The 22,314-nt window shown below is 38.9% G+C and overlaps 1 protein-coding gene across 2 annotated transcripts in view; it reads right to left on the bottom strand.

The window, feature by feature from the left end:
* CTNND2 (catenin delta 2) overlaps positions 1 to 22,314 on the bottom strand; it is a 688,599-nt gene that overhangs the window by 249,522 nt on the left and 416,763 nt on the right. For both annotated transcript variants that reach the window (XM_087815345.1, XM_087815346.1), the window contains 2 exons: positions 17,493 to 17,687; positions 4,447 to 4,702 (listed from right to left, as the gene is read on the bottom strand). In XM_087815345.1, coding sequence (XP_087671471.1) covers positions 4,447 to 4,702; positions 17,493 to 17,687 — 451 coding nt within the window. The remainder of the gene's footprint in view (positions 1 to 4,446; positions 4,703 to 17,492; positions 17,688 to 22,314) is intronic.

The raw sequence follows: 22,314 nt of genomic DNA, 5'->3' as shown, positions 1-22,314 counted from the left end.
CAAACTCTTTTCCTTTCTAATGGATACAAATGTAAATCTATCATCATCAAGGGGTCATGGTTACTTAAGCAGAGCAGGTCAAGCCTGTGTGTGCATGTGCGTGTGTGTGTACCTGTGTCCAGTATGCACACTGCTTAGCAGACAAGTCCAGTGTTTGTGTTTCTAACGGCTACTTTTACAATACTAGCAGTATTGACTATTACTTTCAGGCTTACTTTGGCTAAATTTAAATCTGTTAATGTTTCCGTAATCTTCAAAACAAAGCACAGCAAATATCTTGGAAGGCCCCCTGTAGAAGCATTTCAGTTTATCTAAAGGAGCCCATGTTTTATATTTTCTTCCTTAATGTCAGAAGCACTTCTACTGTGGTATAGATGTTAATTGCCACTTATCTTAATGAGCTCTTTTCTAATATAGAATAGCCTGGCTTGACATACAGCAGACCTCTTTGAGGCGTAGAGATAGGGATAGGTGTCTGCTGGCTCCTGGGAGAGATGGGATGTGGTATTTCCTGCCTGCCTCCTTTGTTCTGGGTGGAGGCTGTCTGATTTAGGGCCTTTGAGGGATGAGTTGCTGCCTTCATATTCCGTGTGAGGGGAAATTACCCCGTAGAAGTCACGAAACAGAACTTTGGCTCCGAAAGCAAAAAGCACAGCAGGAGCCTCTGTAGTTATTAAAACAGAATTATGTGGTAGCTGGTGTAATCAGTTACTAAGAGCAATTTTTAATAAAACTGTGGCAGATAGTTTCAGTTAAAATTTGATTTATTTTAAAGTTTATATGATTTTAAATGAGATTATTTCCTAGTTAATATTCCTATCTCATCTCGCCTATCCCAAAATTTCTAGTGTCCAGAACAGTGCCTAGTGGTTCTAGGTACTCAATAAATCTCTGCTGACTAAAAGAATGAATATATTTAAAACTGATCACCACACAGTACTATTTCTCAAACAGTGTTAGTATTTTCATCCTATAAAATAATGTTGTGCCATCAACTTTAAAAAGCTATTTAGCATTATTTTAACTGAGTCTAATAGTGAATATATTAGCTAATATATTATTGTAATATTTTATTTATTTAATCATAAGAAAATGTGGGCAAGAGATTACAGAACTTACTTAGGTAATACATTTGGCAAATAATAAATGGGCCAAGACACTGTGCATGTTCTCCTTAAAATCTGGGCTTTGGAGCTGCCCACAAAGTAGCAGAAGGAACTGCTTTGCAAAGGGTCATGCTCAGGATCCATGGAGCCACTTCTGCTCATTCTTTGTCACAGTGACCCTCATCTGCTGCTCCTCCATCTGACTTTGGCTGCTGTCTGTAAGAGCAGAGCCTGAACAGCTTTTAGATGGCTCTTTTCTGTTTTCCTTTCTTTGCCTTTTTTTTTTTTTTTAAATTGAGGCAACATACGCATAACATAAAGTTACTATTTTAACCATTTTTTAAGTGAACAGTTCACTGGCATTAGGTCCACTAGCATTGCTAAGCAACCAAAACCACCGTCTCTGTCCAGAACTTTTTCATCTTCCCAAACTGAAACTCTAATTCCCCATGCCCACTCCTCCTGTCCCCTGGCAACCAGTATTCTAATTTCTAATCGATGAGGATGGCAGATTGATTTCAAATTCTAATTTTAACATGCACAATTTGAAAACTTCTCACTGAATAATACTAAAACTCTGTAAGAGAGAAAAGACACTGGTCTGCAATGAGAGAAATAAGGCAGATATTAGAAAAGAGCAAGAAATAAAAAACAAAGGCCGCAGATCCAATACACAGCTGTCAGAGAGACTAGATCTACTTAGACGATTTGCATCATTTCCTTCCCGGCTCCTATACACAGATACCTGGTACTGCCATCCTCCAAAAACATAAAAGATGCGAGTGTTTCCTTCTTTTTATTTTTTATAAGGAAATAAAAACGTTGATGCCAATATGTGCCACAGGGCCCTAAAAGTGTGGATTTTAGCTGCATACACTCCGGTTCTCCTTTATTTAAGGCACGGCATATGGAGATATTAGCTTCTCCCATAAAGGAAAATTGCAACAAAGATGTAAGCAAAAGTGCTCTGAGAGCTGTGCTATGAAGATATGCTTCTAACAGTCAAGAGGCTTAGATTTCCTGGTATGTAATTATAAATAAAACTAACATTCTCTTTTCAAACATGTATAAGACCTCAACAAAGTCCAAAGACTGAAAAAGTTTAAATCATAAGCCATGATGCCAAAATACATAATTTTGAACCCTAGAAGTTAAACATATTAGTTCTAGTAATAGTCACTTGGGGAAAATTAAAATTCATTATTTGCAGGATGATGCAAAACTCTTGCCATAAAAAAAGTATTAGGTTTTGGACTTGAATTTTAGATTGGGGATGTCTCGCAATGAAATCTGAACAGTTCAATATAGTCCTTTATTTTAAGAAAGCTCTTTACAAGCAAGGCCTTATGGTACTTTATACCCCATCCATTCTGCATGATGCCAGGGCATTAGTTCCTTTTCTGTTAAGTCACAGCAATCCAGTTCTGGTTCTAGGTTTGCTTCTGTCTGTTTTGCTTGTGCAGCTGGGCTTAGAATGGTGGTATGCTTTTCCTTTTCAGAATGAACACATTATTAAGGCCAGTGCCTAGCATTCTTGAAAGTAATGGAGTGAATCTGTAATTCATATAACGCTAATCTGCATATACATTTTACACGTACAAAAGATGAGTGGCCAACATTCTCTTATTCATTCTAACATTTCTTATTCATTCTAACATTTCTTATTGGTGTTTCTCTTTTTTGGCTGATAGTGTGCACCCAATAAATATAAATGACATAATCCATAACTTGAAAAGCTAAGAGCCATGACAATATACTGAAAGAGGAAAAAAGGCTATAAAAGTGACAGCAATATAAAATGGAAAGGATATGCCACTTAGTAAAATAAAATGCATTTAGCTCGCAGTAGAAAATAAAGTAGCTTATCTGTAGCTAGAGAAACATAAATTTGGTTTCTTATTAAGTCAAATTCCCTTAATATGAAAATTCAAAACCTTCCCATTGGAGATAAAACATTTATCCTCAATTTAAATATGCAATGTTAAATAAAGCAACGCCAATTCAATATTCGACTTAGCATTTTTTAAGAGCTTACTATTACTCTATTTCTATATGTTTTCAGTTGCATGTCAGGAAAATTTATTTAAAAACTGTTGAACTGCCATCTGAAGAATATTCTATATTCTTTCCACACATGACCAGAACGTATTAAAGACTGGGGACCAATTTCAGGACCAATACTATAGAGATTGCTGTTGAGATTGAAAACCTGAACATGCAGGATGCTGCACAGTATAAATGTAAGTATATCTCATTTCTAGTAGTTAACAGTGAAATAAACATTTATTACAGTTCACTTTTACAATGGATGTTCTACCCAATATAACATATAACATGAACCAAACCCTCCATGGGGGTGGAATTGTGCTAAGGAAGCTATCTCAAAGAATACCATAAAATAATCACATTCTACCTTTATGTTTGCAAGAGTGATTTCTTTTAAGAAAATAATCTATGCAACCCCCTCAACAGAGTACTTATGCACTTTTGTGCTCCATCAGAGAAAATTCCTGGAGACGAATTTCAAGTATGGCACCCGAGTCAAGTCACATGCCCTGCTACACAGAAATACCAGAAATCTGACAAGTCTACTGTATTCACAGATGTAGATATATATTTATGGGACTCTATCAGCATAAATCAAATGGCTATGAATAAAACATTATTTAATTCTGCAGGAATTCAATTCCAACTTCAGAAGTAGAGCATCACTAAATCCCTTGCCACCGTTGAAAAAAAGAAAGCCAAAGAAAACACATCTCAACCTAACAATTTCTTAAATACATTATGTTCAAGTTCTTATCAATGCCCAAACAACTTTAACCTCATGTTTCCTTTCAGACACAGAAAAATAATGATACTATGGACTAAGTTTTTCTATTTTTAGTTTAGCAGGGTATATGGACCACTTTACACGCTGATAAACAGAAACATGCCCAGTGACAAAGCATGTGTCCACTGAAACAGTAAAATACCTAGTCCATGATACTTGAAGGCAAATGAGATCATCCCCAATCCCCATTTTCCTTTGCATTAAAGAGAGAGCTGTTTCAGACCTTATCAAATAGCTGAAACCTCAAGCACCTACCAGTGTTCTGATCCAAAGATCATCTGTACTATCTGCTCCTAAACCACAGAAGATACTAGGGATCCATGACCAAGTGTCCCGTGTTCCAACACAGACCAAAGATTATACAACCCAACCAAAGTCAACCCTTTAATACTTAGCTCATGACGTGAATGGTGGATAATGTGATGTAGGAAAAAGTAATGCTGTACAATGCCTGGTTAGAAAGCCTTTTTGGACATATGTAGGAAAAAGAAAAAGCTTTGTACCCACCTGGGATCTTTCTGAATGCTATCAATGGACGGGGATCTGGCCAAGGTGCCTTCGGGCGGGAGGGTAGGGCCGGATTTGCTGTACGGAGACTCAACAGAGGGGCAATACTGTAGCTGTCGGTAGGGGTCGGCGTAATTGGAGGCTGGGCCTGCGGCGTAGCTGGCCCTCTGGAAGGTGGCCGTGGCAGCATTCGGTGGGCCATGCTGGCTGCCTGTGCGCTGCAAGGGGACGGAGTCGACACCAGGGGAAGATGGGGCTAGGACAGGAAAGTAGGGACAAAGTAAAAAATTGAGGACCTGCTCACAGAAACAGTTAACCAGGTCTAGGCAGGGGGAAAAATTACACACATAAAAAAACAAGGGTTTGAAAGAATAAAAAAAATTAATTGGTCATATCTGAACCAATATATTAATGTTATCCAGTGATGATAATTAGCATGCGATTTCAGAAATAAAACTCTCAGCTCGAGGGGAAAATGCATCTGCCGTCTGTTTATTGCTTACCAATATCCAAGGGAAGATTTGTTAATCTGAGGTAAACTCTGTGCAAAACCAAAACCCAGTATATATACAGGGAACATTTAATAGGGAGTCATGGACAATTAATTAGTGTTCATGTTGAGAAAATTCAGAAACTGTTCATGTGATGTTACATTAAGTTTATTAAGGGTGTAAAATAAACTTAGTAACGCAGTTGATTTTCCTGAATTAAAAATTTAAGGAAAAGTGAGGAAATGCATGCATGGAGTGGAGGTGGGGCTTGTGTTTCCCTAATTAGCACTAGAGCTGTAAATGTAGGACTGCTCTAGCTCCTGTCAAGTAACTCACAAAAGATTTTCATAGACCTCTTTTCAACCAAAGCTGTCACAGTTACTGATACATCAGGAGAAGGGTGGGGGTGCAGGAGAAGGTGAAGACCAGCCCAATGTAACCCAAACAAAATAATGAGCTTACTTGGCTTTCCCAGAGCATTTGCATCTTTTTGATGTGTCGAAATTATTTTGAGAAGATTTCACACCAGTTACTAAAATCAGTATAACTATTTCCAAATTGAATTTCAATTTTTTGTTTCCTTCCTAGATTCTTTTCTGTTGGTATCATGTTGTGATTTTTTGAGACTTTCTGGATCTCAAAAAATTTGACACCTAAGGTTTTAGTTGATCTATACAGTGAAAGCAGCATCTTTCATATTAATAGAATATGACCAGCTATCACCTACTGCAACAATTATTAGCCATGATCAGTTTTAGGTAGTATATTTACTTCCTGGCCTTGTAGATCATAATATGGCCAGAGTATAGCCAGTGTCTAGTATGCCCACTTCTATCATGGATGTTCTATATGGCATTAGGTTCCAATTATAAATCACACCCCATAACTTTGACTTGCTGAGCTTCTTTATGGATGATAATAGAGTTTATTTTATCTTCTCTTATATTAAATGACATCTGCCATGTCTCTTATATTAAATGACAAAAGAAATTATGTCACATCGAGAAAACAATTGTTAAAAGAAGTTAAGGAAATCATGTAGGAATGACAAAAGAGTCACAGAGTGAACTGGAGGAACACATTCTAATACTGAGAACTGATTTTTAACTGAGAGTTCAGCACTTCTTATTTCCAACGAGCTTTTAACACTTAATCTTATAATCACAAAAATTACGGAAATAGGTACTATGACACGGTGAAAACTAGAAAAATATTTAAGAACAACTTTCTAAACAGAAAGTGTGTACATTCCCAGAGGATCTGTCCTTTGAAATGGCAAGGTTTGGTCTGACAGATTAAGTTTCATAATGATCAGATTAGGCTAATAAACATTAAGTTTATAACCAGAAAATCTGTTTTATGTCTTTATGCAATTTCTGGAGGATTTATATTTTTTCTAAAATACTACAAACAAGTCATTTACAATCATGTTTAAAAAGTTTACCAACAATGTGCTTCGTATTATGGTGAAAGGGGTTTAAAACTTAGATCAGGGATAACCTTGCTCTTAGAAGAACAAATGCACAAAGGTAAACAAAATTTCTTTTCTAAAAGAGTCATGATAAGCTAACCAGCAAATCAAGGGCAAAAAGGAGAAGACCAAGTACACTTGACATTTTTCAGATAAATGCGTATTTTCATTTAGGAAACTAAATATCTACACGCAAGACTGCTGCAAATGATAACTGAGATTAGATATCCGTTTCTATGCCAAATTATTAATTACTAATACAAGAAATACAATGATTAATAGGAAGGAGGAAAAAATGGCAGAATTAGAAAGTAACATTGAAATCTAAAGAAACACAATTGTTAACAAAATTAAAACATAAACAACAGAACACATATGGTGAACAACCTGACAAGCCATGCCAAAAAACTCTCAAAGAAACATAAATTAAAGGAGACTATAATGAGAGGAGTTTAAGAAAAGCACTCCTAGCAGCAGACAAACAATGATGGAGACTATAAGGCAGATTGGGTCAAAACGTGAAAATAGCATGTGAAACACAGTTAATTAGGCAGAAACAGAGAATACGGGGAGGAAGAAAAGGTAAAAGAAAATTTATGAATATCATTAGGCTCATATTTGCATTTTACTTTAGCCATTTGGGGGAAAATATCATGGAATTTATTCAGAGCTTTGCTGCTGAAGTTAGGGAAAATTGGGTTCACATTGGCCTCTTTGTCAATTCTTAGCATTGGATAAGTTAACAGAGATCTCTAAGCTCTAGTTTCCTGATTATAAAATGAAGAGAAGAAAATGGCAGCATGAGACTGCTGTGTGCTTTAAATGCATGAAAAGCATTAAAAACCTAATATATAGAAAATGTTAAACAACTGAACTATTATAATTATTACCATTTACAATCAACTGATATTAGAATAGGGGTGATGGTGGACAGCTTCACACCACTTGAAGCACAACCCAACATCTTCTACAAGGGACACACTCAAGGGGCGGGCTCAGCAGGCACCAGAGTCTTGCTGAAGTAAGCCCTGCTTCACAGGTGGGCCCCTGCAAGCTGATCCTCCACAGTGGCAGTAGCTGTTCTTGGCAGCCAATTGGCCTAAGGGTAAATCTGTCCCACTGAGGTGCCAACAGTGATCAAGGCTCAACTACAACGAAGGATGTACACTACACACATGGGGGGCATGCCTGGAGTGCCCAGCTTGGGTGATCAGGGAGGCTGTGTCACTGGACCCTACAGGACATCTACTACATAAGGCTACTCTAACAAGACTGGGAGATGTAGTAGCTCTACCTAATACATAAAACAAGCACTGGGAGGCAGCCAAAATGAGTATACAAAGAAGCATGTCCCAAATGCAGAACAGAACAAAACTACAGAAAAAGAGCTAAACGAAACAAAACAGAGACAAGCAATCTACTAGAAGCAGAGTTCAAAACACTGGTTATAAGGATGCTCAATGAACTTAGGGGAAGAGTAGATGAGCTCAGTGAGAATTTCAACAAAGAAAAAAAACATAAAAAATAACCAGTTAGAAATGAAGAATACACTAACTAAAATGATGTATACATTATAAGAAATAAACAGTGCAGTAGATAAAGCAGATGATCAAATCAGAGATTTGGAAGATAAGGAAGCAGAAAATACCCAATCAGAACATCAAAAATAAAAAAATAATCCAAAAAAATGAGGATAGTATAAGGAGCTGCTGGAACAACTTCAATTGTACAAACATTCACATCATGGGGATACCGGAAGGAGAAGAGAGCGAGCAAAAAATAGTAAACATACGTGAAAAATAATGAAAACTTCCTAACCTGGTGAATGAAATGGACATACAAGTCCAGAAAGCACAGAGTGTCCTAAACAAGATGAACCTAACAAAGCCCCTAACAAGACACATCATAATGCAAAAGGTTAAAGACAAAAAAATAATTTTAAAAGCTGCAAGATAAAATCAGGTAGTTATCTACAAGGGAACTCCCAAAAGAATGTCAACTGATTTTCAACAGAAACTTTGAAGGCCAGAAGGGACTGGCATGAAATATGCAAAATGAAGAAAAGCAAGGACCTATAACCAAGATTACTCTTTAGAGCAAAGTTATCATTTAGAATAGACAGACGGATAAAGAGCTTACCAGACAAGGAAAAATAAAGGAGTTAATCACCATCAAACCAGTATTACAAGCAATGTTAAGGGATCTTCTTTAACAACAACAAGAAGAAAAAAGGTAAAAAATATGAATAACAAAATGGCAATAAATAGTATCTATCAACAGTGATTTTAAATGAAAGTGAATTAAATGCTGCTTTGTCCGATTGTTTTCTCATAATTAAAGTTAAAATATTTTGGCAAGACAACCATATAGATGCTGCTGTGTACTTCTCTATGACATTAGGAATCGCACAATACCAATCTGTCTCATCACTGGAGAAAATGTTTGTTCAACATATTTAATAAGTAATCTGTAGGATGTTTTGTGAATATTCGGTTCCCTACTAACTATCCAATTGTCTTTACCAATTATCCATCAATGTTTGAATAAAAGATTAGATTGATAGCTGAAAAAAAAAAAAAAAGGTCTGATAACAAACAAGATCCTTACATATGCTGTCTATAAGAGACTCACTTCACATAGACAGACACACACAGACTAAAGTAAAGGGATGGAAAAAGATATTTCATAAAAATGGAAACAAACAAATTAAAACTGGGGTAGCAATACTTATACCAGACAAAATAGACTTTAAAACAAAGGCTATATAACAAGAGACAAAGTACCCAGCAAGTCTACTTCTGGGTATTTATATGAAGAAACCCAAAACACTAAATCAAAAAAGACATATACATCCCTCTATTCACTGCAGCATTATTTACAATAGCCAAGATATGGAAGCAACCTAAGCGCCCATCAACAGATGATCGGATAAAGAGGAAGCTGTGCATAAATACAATGGCATATGACTCAGCCATAAAAAAGAATGAAATCTTGCCATTTGTGACAACATGGATGGACCTAGAAGGTATTGTGCTGAGTGAAATAAGTCAGACGGAGGAAAACAAATACCACATGGTTTCACTTACATGTGGAATCTAAAAATGAAATAAAAATTTTAAAAAAGGAGAACAGAAACAGACTCATAGATACAGAGAATATTTCGACAGTTGCCAGATGGGAAGGAGATGGGGAGATGGGTGAAAAAGGTGCAGGGATTAAGAAGTACAAATTGGTAGTTACAGGGTAGTCACAGGGATGTAAATTACAGCATGAGGGAATAGAGTCAATAGCATTGTGATAACTATGTATGATGTCAGATGGGTACCAGGTTTATTGGGGTGATTACTTAATAAGTTATACAACATCACTGGGTTGTACACCAGGAACTAATACAATATTGCATGTGAACTATAATTAAAGCATTAAAAAAATATTTAAAGTAAAAAAAATAAAACGATAAAACAGGAAGATATCACACTGGGGTGAAAGACCCTTCCCACTTTTGTTTCAACAACCCTAAAAGAGAGCAGACACCTCATTCTCACTTTTGGATGGGAAACTGAGGCACAGAGAGATTATGTGACTGGCCCAATTTTGCCTGAGATCCGGTAGAGAAGGAACTCAAGCCCTTGCACTCTGCTTCCTGAGTTTATGCTCACAACCACCACTGCAAACTGGATCGAGTTTAAAACTTTAAAGATTCATGTCACTGAATTACGTAACGTCTTGGAAAACTTAGAAAATGATGTGAGGGCTAAAAATAAGTGACATGTCTACTGGAGGTACAGAGAAGAGATGGGTTTATAATATGAATTAGTAACCTATTATATTAAAAAATGTTACAAATTGATGTGTTAACTAATCTATGCCATTTCACATTAAGTTGAATTTGAGATATGCAGGAAAATATACAAAAATTCTTTACACAGAACCTAATTTTGTTCATTTCTATGAAAATCAAAAAATGGAAATACATATAGTTAACTTCACTTTAAAGTGTTTTGAGTCTTAGTTTAAAAAGTGATATCACTATATTAAGAAAAAAGAGGGTGGGCTATGAAATCTAAGATCAGTAAACAACTTTGAGAAAGATCATACTAGAAATCACAATCACATCTGTGGCATGGCCCTTTAGAAGTATCATTCCTGAATCCATAGGTTCAATGTCTGTTAGGCCACAATAAATATGATAGCTGATGAGAATTTCAAAAGATAAAATCAGAATTCAAGTTGGTATTTCCAAATCGAAATAAATTAGAGACCGATCAATGCAATGAAAATGTAAAGTAGCAATACAAATGGCGAGAAATATACACTACAGTAAGAACAGGTTATATGATCGGATAGAAAAGAAATGTGTGAGACTCTAACAGATCTCAATCTAACAGTTAGTAATGTAACAATATACTGCCTTGTATTTTTAAGCATGACATAAAAAAAATGACTTCGACACATAAAGATGAAACTCCCCTTTCTGGCCAGCCTGTGCAGACCCAAACCACAGTCTCTATTAGCATGGATAAGCGGGTGTTGGTCACACTATTGGAAGACTTTCTTTTAATGCAGTATTTCCCTTAATTCCTGTTCTGTTATACCTTTTTTCTTTGTTGAGTTTTAGAGCTCAGTTGACCAAATCGCCCTTGTAGGATTTCTCTATTCAACTGAAGCTTCTTGTGGCAAACATCTGAAGTGGAAGGTGCTTCATCAGCTCTGTGAACACTCCTCTCCTCACCTGCCCTGCAAACAACCCTTCTCCCTGACTAAGCTCTTAGAGCTCAATGAACCATCATAGTGGTCTCTTTGAGGAGATATCAGAAGTAGCGTCTTCAGCAGGTGACTTGATATGTCACCCCACTTCTACGTTGTTCATGAAATTATCTGTTTCCCATAGAGCTACACAAGTGAAGGTCTGGTGTGTAAGAAAAAGAAGAGAGATATGTTTTATGTGAATATTTGAGAGGGGAAGAGAGATCCTTTTTAATGAAATCAAACATTCTCCAGGTACTCTGATGATGAGAGATGGTTACAGGCATTTACTGAGAGAGGGGAAAAAAGAGCAGAATAAAATACAAGAGTCTGGCACATGAAGAAACTCAGGGGGGATATATAAAGTAGAGTTCAACAAAAGGAAGAAAGAAGTTTCTGTTTTTGTATTATTTATCTTTGTTTTAGGTGTATTTCTATATACAAAAAATACAGAAACATAAAAAACATTTACATGTTACATAAATACAAATTACGCATGCAATAAGCTAGTTAAATAATATGTATTCACTCTGCAAGCTCAGAAAATAAAGGTGGCTTAGGTGACTGTGGGTCCAACAACAAGGCCAACACACTCTTCAAGAGGGTTCGAGTCTATTACTTTAGGAATTAGGGACCTTTAGTATCCAATCCACTACAATTCTAAGAGTATTGTCCTTTAGAACTTAATTGTAAAAGTGTTCCAGCTTTCTGCACTCTGCACAGGTTGATCCATTCTAAACTCAATGGAAAAATATTCAAGGTTAAATTTAAGATAACCTTTTAATGTCAGATATTATTACATTTGTGGGAAGTGGCATTTAATGCAGAATTTTTAGTAGTAATGGAGTCATTATTATTGGAGTTGATGTTGATATTTCTGAATTTTACTATGAACTGTTCTACTAGCAAACACCCTGTCTTCATTCAGCTATAATTAGATTTTTTATTTACATCACTTTAAGTGAGTTGATATAGGTAAGCATCTGGAAGCTCTTCCTCGCTTTAAGACGTTATTTATCATTGGGATTATTAAACATTTCCAACTGGGTAATAATGTGTCCCTGTCTTTTTAGATAAAAAAGGGAAAAATTTTAACTAAGAAGTTATGAAGGACCTAATCTGACTTGCTGAGAAGCAATCACTTTTACAGTTTGAAGTAATATCATCTCATAAATAATAAACTGCTAATAATCTACATTTTTATAAACTCAAGCGATTTTAATTGAAAATGCTATTTATGTATCTTTGAAGAATAGTAATAAAATTTATGAATATGAAGGTCCTATGTGATCCTCCTATAACTTTATTAAGCACAGGCGATTACTGCAGAGTTAAGATTTTTTAAAATACTCTGCCCGCACGTGCAAATATTTTCACCACATTTTTTCTTTTCATTCTGCAATACTTGTCAACCTCGGAAAGATATTCAGCATGTTTTCTCCTTGCAATGTGTCTATGATAGTTCATTCTTTATTACAAGCTGACATTTTTATCACAGAAAGCTCGTTTTCTCCACTCACTTAGAATCACATTTATCTAACAGGAAATGCACGTGTCTGTCAGTGCAGCCGACACTGGCCATTCTCACTAGTTGAGAAAGATGTGTTTGGGGGGTTGTTAGAGTCAAGCGTTTATGTTAATCAAAGGGCTCCTAAGTTGACAGTCATCGATGTGTCTTGAGTTTGAAATAAAAATTTGTATTATTTAGTTTCTGCTTTAATAGACTTCACCATAAGCAAATCCGTGAGGCTGACACATTCCTGGTCTGGCTGTACTCATGATATAAACTCTGGTTTTGAGAAGCCTATCCCAGATGAAATGTATGTTTTATTTAAACAGACACCCCAGGGAAGAGTGTGCCTCTTTAAATCTTCATCATGTGAGATGTTAGCTGGTTGTCCTACAAAAGCAGGTGGGCAACTTCACACCACAGTCCTACTCGCGGGCCTGCTTTCCCTGCGGCCGTCCGCACAGTTCTGCCTCCCTGCCCAGAGAGCGCGGATGGCAGCCTCCGTCTCTGCCCCTCTCCCCTCATTTACAGGCTCCCCAAGAAAGGAGTGGCTGTCATGTCTGGCGAAATGGCACTGTTCGGGGAGCCCTCTTGACCACGGACCACTGCAGATTCAGTGGTTTTACCTGAATCAAGTGGATTTTACCTTCTCTTAGGCTGCCAGACCTCTGATCTCTGGGGCTGCGATGCTGGCTTCTACCCTGGGGCACGGGGGCAGCTGCTCGGCCTTCTCTCTGCCTCTTCACTAAGAGCACATCTGGGCCCAGGGAGGCTGTCTCCCTTTGCTGGGCCTGGGTGGAGAAGAGGTCTGCGGTTTTTGTCCTGCAGTGGCTGGGATGCCTGAGCCTGAGGTGTTTGAATTAGGTCTGGGGTGGGGTGCAGAAGACCCTCTTTAGACCACGTTCTCTGGCATAGCCGTGGCCTGTTCAGCTGACTTAAATTCTATTAACTTATTCGTATGTTTCACCATCCATAAGCCTGGAATGAAAGAGGTGAGAAGCAGGATTTGTGCACCCTGATCCTCTTACATTACTTAAATGTATATAAATGCACATATGTAAGGTCTCCATCAGTATGGTTAGGGAGATTTAATTTAGGGAAGCCTAGAGAACATCTTCTGAATACCCAAAGTAAGACTGTGCTCCTAATCTGAGTTAGAGTCGGAGGTTTGTATCAGCCTTTATAATGTCACAGGGGTGAGTGGCTTAGGATGGTAGCAGAAAAGGAGAGACGGGGGAGAAAGACAGAGAGGATGGGTGGAAAAAGATGCTGGCTGTTTGAGCCTAAGAAGCAACACTGAGAAATCCCCTTTGGTGGGAAGTTTAGGGAGCTTTCACATTTCATCTTTAAGATTTATAATTGTTTCCTGGTCTTTCCTGTGCAGTCATGCCCTTGTGTATCTCTCACTCTAGAATTGTCTATTACTCAGGAAAGCCCTTGTGGTGTTTGGGGCAAAGGAGGCCCAGGGATGGGGTTAGCCCAGGGCAGGGAGAGGAGAGTGGCCACAGAGCCAAGAGTGATGCGTCCTTGAACCTCCCAGTGTATCTAGCACATGGCATGTCTTTAACAGATACTATTTGAATAACAGCATATAGAAAATCCCGAAGCTCTATAGAGGAGAATTAATCCATATTTATTTTGGTTTTAAATGATGATTTTTACAAGTGTAGGGTCAGTCAACCAAGGTGACTCTTAAGAGCCCAGGTTCTAAGACAAGACTGCCTGGGTGTGAACTTTGAAGACTGGCTCTATACAACCAGTGTGACCTTGGGCAGCTTACTCAACGTCTCTGTGCCTCAGTATTCCGATCTGTAAAGTGGGTGGTTTGGGGATTTGTAAATATATTCAAAGCATTTTGAACAGTCCTGAAGGTAGTGGCGTGCTATATACTTTGCCATTCGGTCTCACCTGCTTGATGCTATGGTACCATCTAGTGATTCCCTAATTGTTTAAGCAGGTACCTGTCTTCATTCCCAAGGGCTGACCTCTTGAAGAGGGGTGACTGGCCTTCGATTCCCCAGCCCCGCTCTCCCTGATATCATCTGGAAATGCTTCAGGAATTAAACTGGAGGAACTCCAGCCAGTAGCCTGCTACTTAAGGGCAAAGAAATAAGACTGGTTGCTCAAGTCACTTGGCCACCAAGCTGAGCCAAAAGCCAGTGGCTCCTGAACACTTCAACTCTGATAGGCCCCATAAGAACATGTGCTCTTTTCCCAAAGATTTAGGGCACTTGCTCTGGCCCTGGAGCCTCTTAAATGTCTGTACCAGTGACTCTAGTGTGGGGTTGTGTGCAACACAACACAGGGGATGTGAAAAATGTCCTCCTGGATATGGGAAAGCAATCCTATAATGTTTCTTTATATCAATTTTTAATCTTGGCTTTTACTAGATATAATCTGATAATATTATATCATATGTACATAATTTATGAGTAAAAGATATATACCCTCTTACAGGCATTTTCTCAAATATGTGGGTTCTGATAGCTCCTGGAGTTGCAGGGTTAGCTAGGAAAGTGTAGGATTTTAAATGAAGTGAATTAAGTGTAGAAATAGGAGTAACCGGGGTGGGTGACAACTCATGGCTTTATGCTCAGGAGATGGAGAGAGATGGTTCTCCCCACCTGTCATCCCAAGAGACCACCCGCACACTTCTGGGAATTTCCCTAGTGTTGCAGAAAGTCAGCATATTTCCTCCAAAGTGTCTCAAGTTCCATGGTGCAGGCTGGCATGGGATCTTTGACAGCTGGATGTCACAAGCTCAGCAGATCTCTGCCAGGGCACAGATTACTGTTACTGGAAAAAGCCCAGGCAAACAGGCTTTTCTTTTGAAGCACTTAGAGGACACTGCCCTGCTGCCTCCCCTCACAGGAGGGACCAAAGAATAACACTCGTTCATTCAATCAGCATGGCTCTCCATCGATGGCTGAGAGCGGAGGACAGCAAACTTTTTCTGTAAAGTGCCAGTAAATAAATATTCTCAGCTTTACCATCTGGTCTCTGTCACAACTACTCATCGTGGCCGCTGCAGAGGGAAAGCAGCTATAGCTGATACTAAGTGAATGGGCGTGGCCGTATCCCAATAACTTTATTTATGAATTCTCAAATGTGGATTTCATATACATTTTAAATATCACAAAATAGATTCTATCTTTTGATTGTAAACCATTTAAAAATGTAATAATCATGCTTAGCTCACGAGTGTTACTGAGACAGGTAACTACAGGAGCTACAGTTTGCCAACCCCTGCCTTAGAAAAATCTCTAGTTCTGTTTATTTTTTAGAAGTGTGAATGTCTTTCCCTGTCTTTAATGTGACATAGATGAATAAAGTATTATGCCTTATTGTAGCTAATTTTTCATTAACCTCCAGAAGTTTATTAATGAAATAAGTCTAAGAGCAAATGAATATAAAACAGAGAGGAACATAATCCTTTCGTTGTCAGTTTTTGTTCAAACTAGATACTGAACATCTCTGAGGTTATCTCTGTCTTTTATAAGGGATGCATAAAATTAAAATTACCTTAGTTAATAATATGCAACAAACTAAGTGCTGTATAGCCCAACCTCAGACAGGTGCAGATTTAACAGGCTGAAGGTGAGAGAGATTCTGACCAAAGAATAAATAGGTATTCTTTCTCATCTAAACCAAGATATGTATTAGTAACACTGGATGATATTTACGATGTCAAAAATAAAATAAAGTATATTTTGTGCTTTTTTTCCTATGATAAAGTAAAAATACTGAAATGTAAATATCCATAATCAACCATAACAGCAACTTAGCTTGACTGGATTTCAAAACATGTAATTTAGTATCGTAATGCAGTTAACAAAATGGCTATGCTCTACTTCGTGGTAACTGCGAGCTGCAACAGTCTGAGGACACAGAGCCCTGTGTGCCCAGTTCTAGGCCAGAATCCCACTTTCCCACGCCGCAGTCCAGTTCAGGGAAACGTGTGTCACTAGAAAGGAAGGAGAGAGCGCTGCTCTCCGGCAAATCAGCTACAGAATATTTCCTAAGATTACTCAGCAATGCGTGGCTTTATAATAAGTGCAATTTTCAACATCTTAATTATATCTATTTTATAGTTAAGATAAGTGTTCTCCGGCACATTTAGTCATGACATTTGACCAATTATTTTGCAAATGGCTGCACGTTCTGGGAAAATACGTGTCTTTCTTCTTGCAGCCTCTGCTGGTGTTCAATTCAAAATATATATTTAATCCAGGAGTGTTATACAGCTGATCGAACCATGTGCAATGGCCAATATCCAATCTTTAAACAATAATTTCATATAATTCAGTCTAATAGTGTGTATGAAGTAAATTCCAGTTTTCCTTACAAAGCATGCTACATTTTTAGTAAATACATTGTTTCCCCAAGCTTGCCAAATAGACAGACTATATCATAAAAAAAACCACTTACCAGAACTAGGCATATGCCTTTTATGTCCCATGTAATGACTGTGTTTTCTTGGAGTACTTATATTCATTACATACATTAATAATGATGAATGAGAAATTAGTCCTGCTGCCTTCTATTTGCCCATTTGACAAAATAAGCTTACAACCTTCATGGCACTTCTTTCCCTTACAGCGTACTCGGGGAGGTAAACTGGACTTAGGTTTGGTTTCCATCATCGTCACAAGCATTTATGATAGAAGCGGGTCATAACGCTTGTAAGGAGAGAGGACACACACGCACACATGAATGCGCATGCATGCACACAAACACACACACACGCCTCCTTTCACGAGGGAGTGTTACGGAAAATACCAAGCACGCCCCCACCTTGGACAGGCCCGAGTGGGTCCCGAATACACACCTGTGCTCGTGCGGTAGGTGCCGGTGTGTGCTGGCGGCAGAGGGTCCCCCTGGCTCTGGCTGAGACTCCTCATAGGGGGCTTCTGATAGACTCGGTCTTCATAGATAGGGTCTATGTGGTGCTCTGGGGACTGCAGGGCCCTCAGCTCCGGGCCCAGGTGGCCGTGCTGGCTGCTGTATGAGGCCCGGGACCCAGCTGAAAGAAAATAAGAGACATGAAGGCCCAACTAACATTCAAATAGAACTTGTTTCATCAAAGACATATTTGAATTTCTTTTGGACAAAAATGTTGAAATCTGCAGAATATCAAATGAATAACATGGAATGACAGAAATGTCAAGCTAATCAGCTTATCGGCATCACCCAGCTGCCTAGCTTTGCTCCCAAACCTGATCTCCCTATAAGGACAGTGATTCTGAGATAAATCCACACTGAACAGGCCACTGAAACATCAGTGTTCTCAGGCTAACGAATGTCGCTTGGCTTGCTCACTAAGGGGATCAGGCAGACAGTCAAACCTAAAAACCTCTTATCATTCCCCAGGCCTTGCACCTTAAATTTTGCATCAAATTATTAAAGTCAGGAGCCAATGAATAAGCCACGATGGCAGGCCATCTTTATGCTGTTTCTGAGAAGTGAACTAGAATTTGTTCCCATCAGCAGTTTTTCCCTGGACAATGAAAGAACCAAAATGTTCAGACTTACAACAACCTAAGTGCCTAAGAGAAACAGATTTTAAAAAAATGTTTTTTAAGTTATATTTTGCTTAACTCTTACCCTCCAAATCGAAGCATCTGCATTTAGTATACCTTCCTCTGAAGAGGTACACGGTTGTCATAACTGGTTTAATTTATACATCGAGGCTACACAGCACTCGCCTTGTAGTAGTTGTGAGTCACTATGTTTCATTTCGTTGCATTGTAGGGGAAGAGGTGTGGCTTTGAAGCCATGCTGTGGACCAGAGAACCTCTGCACATGGGGAAATAAAGCTTTATGAGCGCTAAGAGGCTGGGTTGACACAAGGAAAAGAAGGCGTTGATTGAGAGCCGATATTTTGTCATTGATAACAGCCAGAATCACAGGAACAGAAGTGCCAGGAGAAGCCCCTCCATTGAGGCGGATGGGGTAAGGAACACCTAGGACAATGGAGGACATGGGCAGCAAGGAGAAATGGTTATCTAATGGTGGTGAGTAGAGAACACACAGGACCAACTGAGCTGCAGCTGACTTTAGGAAACACCCTTCAGCTCAATCTCCAGAGCTCAGACCCACATGGCACGCTGGGATTTAACTGCAACTGCCTTGGAACAGCCCCAATTCTGAGCTCTCCATTCAAGCCTGCAGCAACAGGGTGTTGGAATTCCTTAATTTTGATGGTACTTGTGGACAGCTTTACCTCTGTTCTGCTAGTCAAAGTCCCTTGCTTGGGGCCACTTTAAAGCCAATAGCTTTGATGATCAATGATTAGTCTGCTTCTTCAGGATCACCCAAGCACAGGATTTGAATATTCTTGTCTAGTATGTTTGAGAGAAAAGCCATTCGAAAGTTTTGAAATTGCCAATAGGTAAATGCTTTACTGATATATTGTACACAGGCTACTTAATTAAAAAAACAACACAGAAACATGAGGATTTCTGAACAATTGGAGCAGCACAGAGAATTCTATGAATTCCATGTTAATAAAAATCACTGACTGTTTTGAGGGAAGGCAAGTTCCTTACCTTTCCCTTTGCTAGTAATTAATTCAATCTTGATTTAGAGAGCGTTCAGATGAATGATAGGTCCAAAATAACTGCTCTGCATAATTAGATTCATTGCGTCTGACTGTTCACATGCCAACATCATACTGAATATTATCTTATGTTGATATTTTCCAAGAATATATTTTAATTATGATACTCCTTGAGTTTCTGCTGTCAATTCTTCCTACTTCTGGAGGGTTTAATAGTATTGGCAAGAACTTACAAGTCTAAAACCAAGAAAACAGTCATTACAATTGATCATTGAACAATGTATGGGTTAGGGGCACTAACCCCACATGCAGTCCAAAATCCCTGTGTAACTTTTGACTTCCCAAAACTTAGCTACTGATAGCCTAATGCTGACTGGAAGCCTTATCAATAACATAGTCAATTGACACAGATTTTATATGTTTTCATATACTACATACTGTATCCTTACAATAAAATAAGCTAGAGAAAAAAATGTTACTAAGAAAATCATAAGAGAAAATACATGTAAAATACCATAAGTTCATGTTGTCTGTTTACAAGATGGAAAAAACTACATGTAAGTAGACCTGCATAGTTCAAACCTGTGTTATTCAAGGGTTAATTGTATATCCAAACATTTTATAGTGGAATGAACATTATTCATCACTGGTAGAGTTAGATATGTAATTTTATCACTGTTCTTTGATTCTAGAAGTCTCTAAAAACATCTAATGATAAGGAATGAAAGGGTCTGCTGGCCTTTTAAGTGGTGATATGATCTGAGGGCGTGTGTGAAAAATCCTCTTATTCTAAGCATTTACTGGGCATTAGGAGATTTTTATTAGCATACCATTAACCAGAAATTAATGACTAACAGTCCTAGGCAAGGGACAAGAATCTTAAGCTCTACCTTTATGGATATCACAATTACCCTATGCTAATATTAAGAAAAATTGTAATAGACTGGCTGGTGTGTCAGTGGTTGAGTGCTGACCCATGAACCAGGAGGTCACGGTTGGATTCCGGGTCGGGGCACATGCCTGGGTTTTGGACTCAATCGCCAGTAGGGGGCGTGCAGGAGGCAGCCAATCAATGACTCTCTCAATGTTGATGTTTCCATCTCTCTCTCTCCCTCTCTCTTCCTCTCTCTGAAATGAATAAAAACATATATATAAAAGAAAAAATATATAATAATAGAATTATTAAATATTTGAATAGTATAGTATATATTTTTATTAGCATGTTTTTGATAAAACTATAAGTTCATAGTGTTTCCCTATGGAAACATTTGTGCAAAATACATTTGCATTTTTAAGTATTATGCATAGCACTGAATGAGACAAGGCTTTCTAAAAGGAGCATTGTTTATACTCCTTTTCATCCATTGTGATCCTTTCAGTTGCTCATGGGTGGGCACAGTAATTGGCAAGAGAAACAGAGAGAACTTGGACAAAGCAGAGAGACAAGGAGTCAAAGGTCAAAAGTGCAAGTTCTGGAATTCATGCTCTCTACCACTCATGCTCAAGAAAGATCCGTACTAACAAGACTTACTTTATTTTGGGCAATTTCAAGAAAATAATTCTCACACAACCTCTTCTAGGAATGTGCTCCAAAAATTCTTGAGGTGGTGTATATATTTGCCGAGTCAAAGATAATGAACTTTTGTTTAGTAGTAATTTTCTTCCACATTACAGTCTATTTGACAATGAGTCCTCAGCATTCTGGACTCAGAATACCATTAGTAAGCATTTATGTCTTTGAAAGGAACTGGAACGATGTTATCACAAGAAAAAAGGCTGGAGAAACTGACTTTGCCCAAAATGTCCCAGATGTCCAGGACAATTATGATGGTGGAACACAATTCCGAGAGCCTCGCCTTGACCAAGATGAGGGTTGAGAACTGCAGTGTGACCAGTGCAATGGAAACACCAGGGGGTCAGAGAGAAAAGGGAAAGCAGGCCCCACAAACCAGACCAACCGCAGCAAAGGCTTCCCTGCATTGCAGAGTTCATGCAGGTACAGTACCCGTGTCTACATAGCACTTTATGACCCACTTCCCCAACACCCCTTACATCATCCAATGTCAGCCTTTTGATGCTATCATATCATTTTTCTTTTCCTACTTCTCCCCTTCACAAAGTCTGGGTCAAGACAGTTCGGGCACTGCCAATTTTCATCTGTAACGTGATTCTGAAATTAATGGGTTTGAGGACTCACGTCCGGAACATGAATGGTCGGCGTGCAGGCTGAGAGAGGTTGTGACTCTGGAGGGCCAAAGGGGACTGTAATAGCCCCACGGGTGCTCTGTGACAGCCACACCTGCTGCAGGTCCAGGAGCCCTGGAGGACTAGGCAGAACCTACAAATTCCTGTAGGACCAGGCCTGCGACAGCTGCTGTAAAAGAGCTACCATTTGTCATAAAAGGTTGGTCACCCGCTCACTGCTGCTAGGGCTGACTGGAACGGATAAGCTGGCTCAGAACCAAAGCATCCCCTGGCCTCTGAGCTGTGGCACTGGTGGTGGGAGGAGAGAGAAAAGGGCTTAGTTCTGTGGCACTGAAAGAGGTATAAGCTCCAGGGACAAAGAGGGGTGGGCAGACTGGGGCACTGGAGAGGACACTGGGCCTCTGATATCCCCTGCTTCTGTGCAGGCACCTTCACACCAGCACCACCGCTTACAAGAAAGAGCACATCCTATGCAGAAGCTAGAGATCGTGGCTCACCATCAAATTCTGCACATAAAACGGGGCTTTAGGAGTGTGGATGCATAATGTTCAACAGCTTGAAGTAAAAAGAAATAGCACCTAAGTAGTAATTCTACTGTTGTTTCTTGAGTCAATTTTGCTCAAATAACCTGAAATAAGAAGACATGCTCTGGGCTCCAGATCTGTGTCTAACCAGTTAGGTGAATCAAGGGAAGCCACTGAGCTTCTCTGAGCCCCGGGTTCCTCAGTGTGAAAATGCGAGAGTAATACATGCATTTGAATGGGCATGAGGCTGTGGGAGGACTGAGATGGGAGCGGTCACACATAAAAATGAACACATGTGTACAAGAGCCCACGACAGGTATTCTCACGTCGTTCAACTTCAGAATCAAATTATCTTATTTCAT

This window comes from Miniopterus natalensis, chromosome 3 (genome assembly GCF_054644295.1).
Source record: "Miniopterus natalensis isolate mMinNat1 chromosome 3, mMinNat1.hap1, whole genome shotgun sequence".
NCBI classification, from domain to species: Eukaryota; Metazoa; Chordata; class Mammalia; order Chiroptera; family Miniopteridae; genus Miniopterus; species Miniopterus natalensis.
Note: the sequence above shows the minus strand (reverse complement) of the source record. Positions and strands in the feature narration are given on the sequence as shown.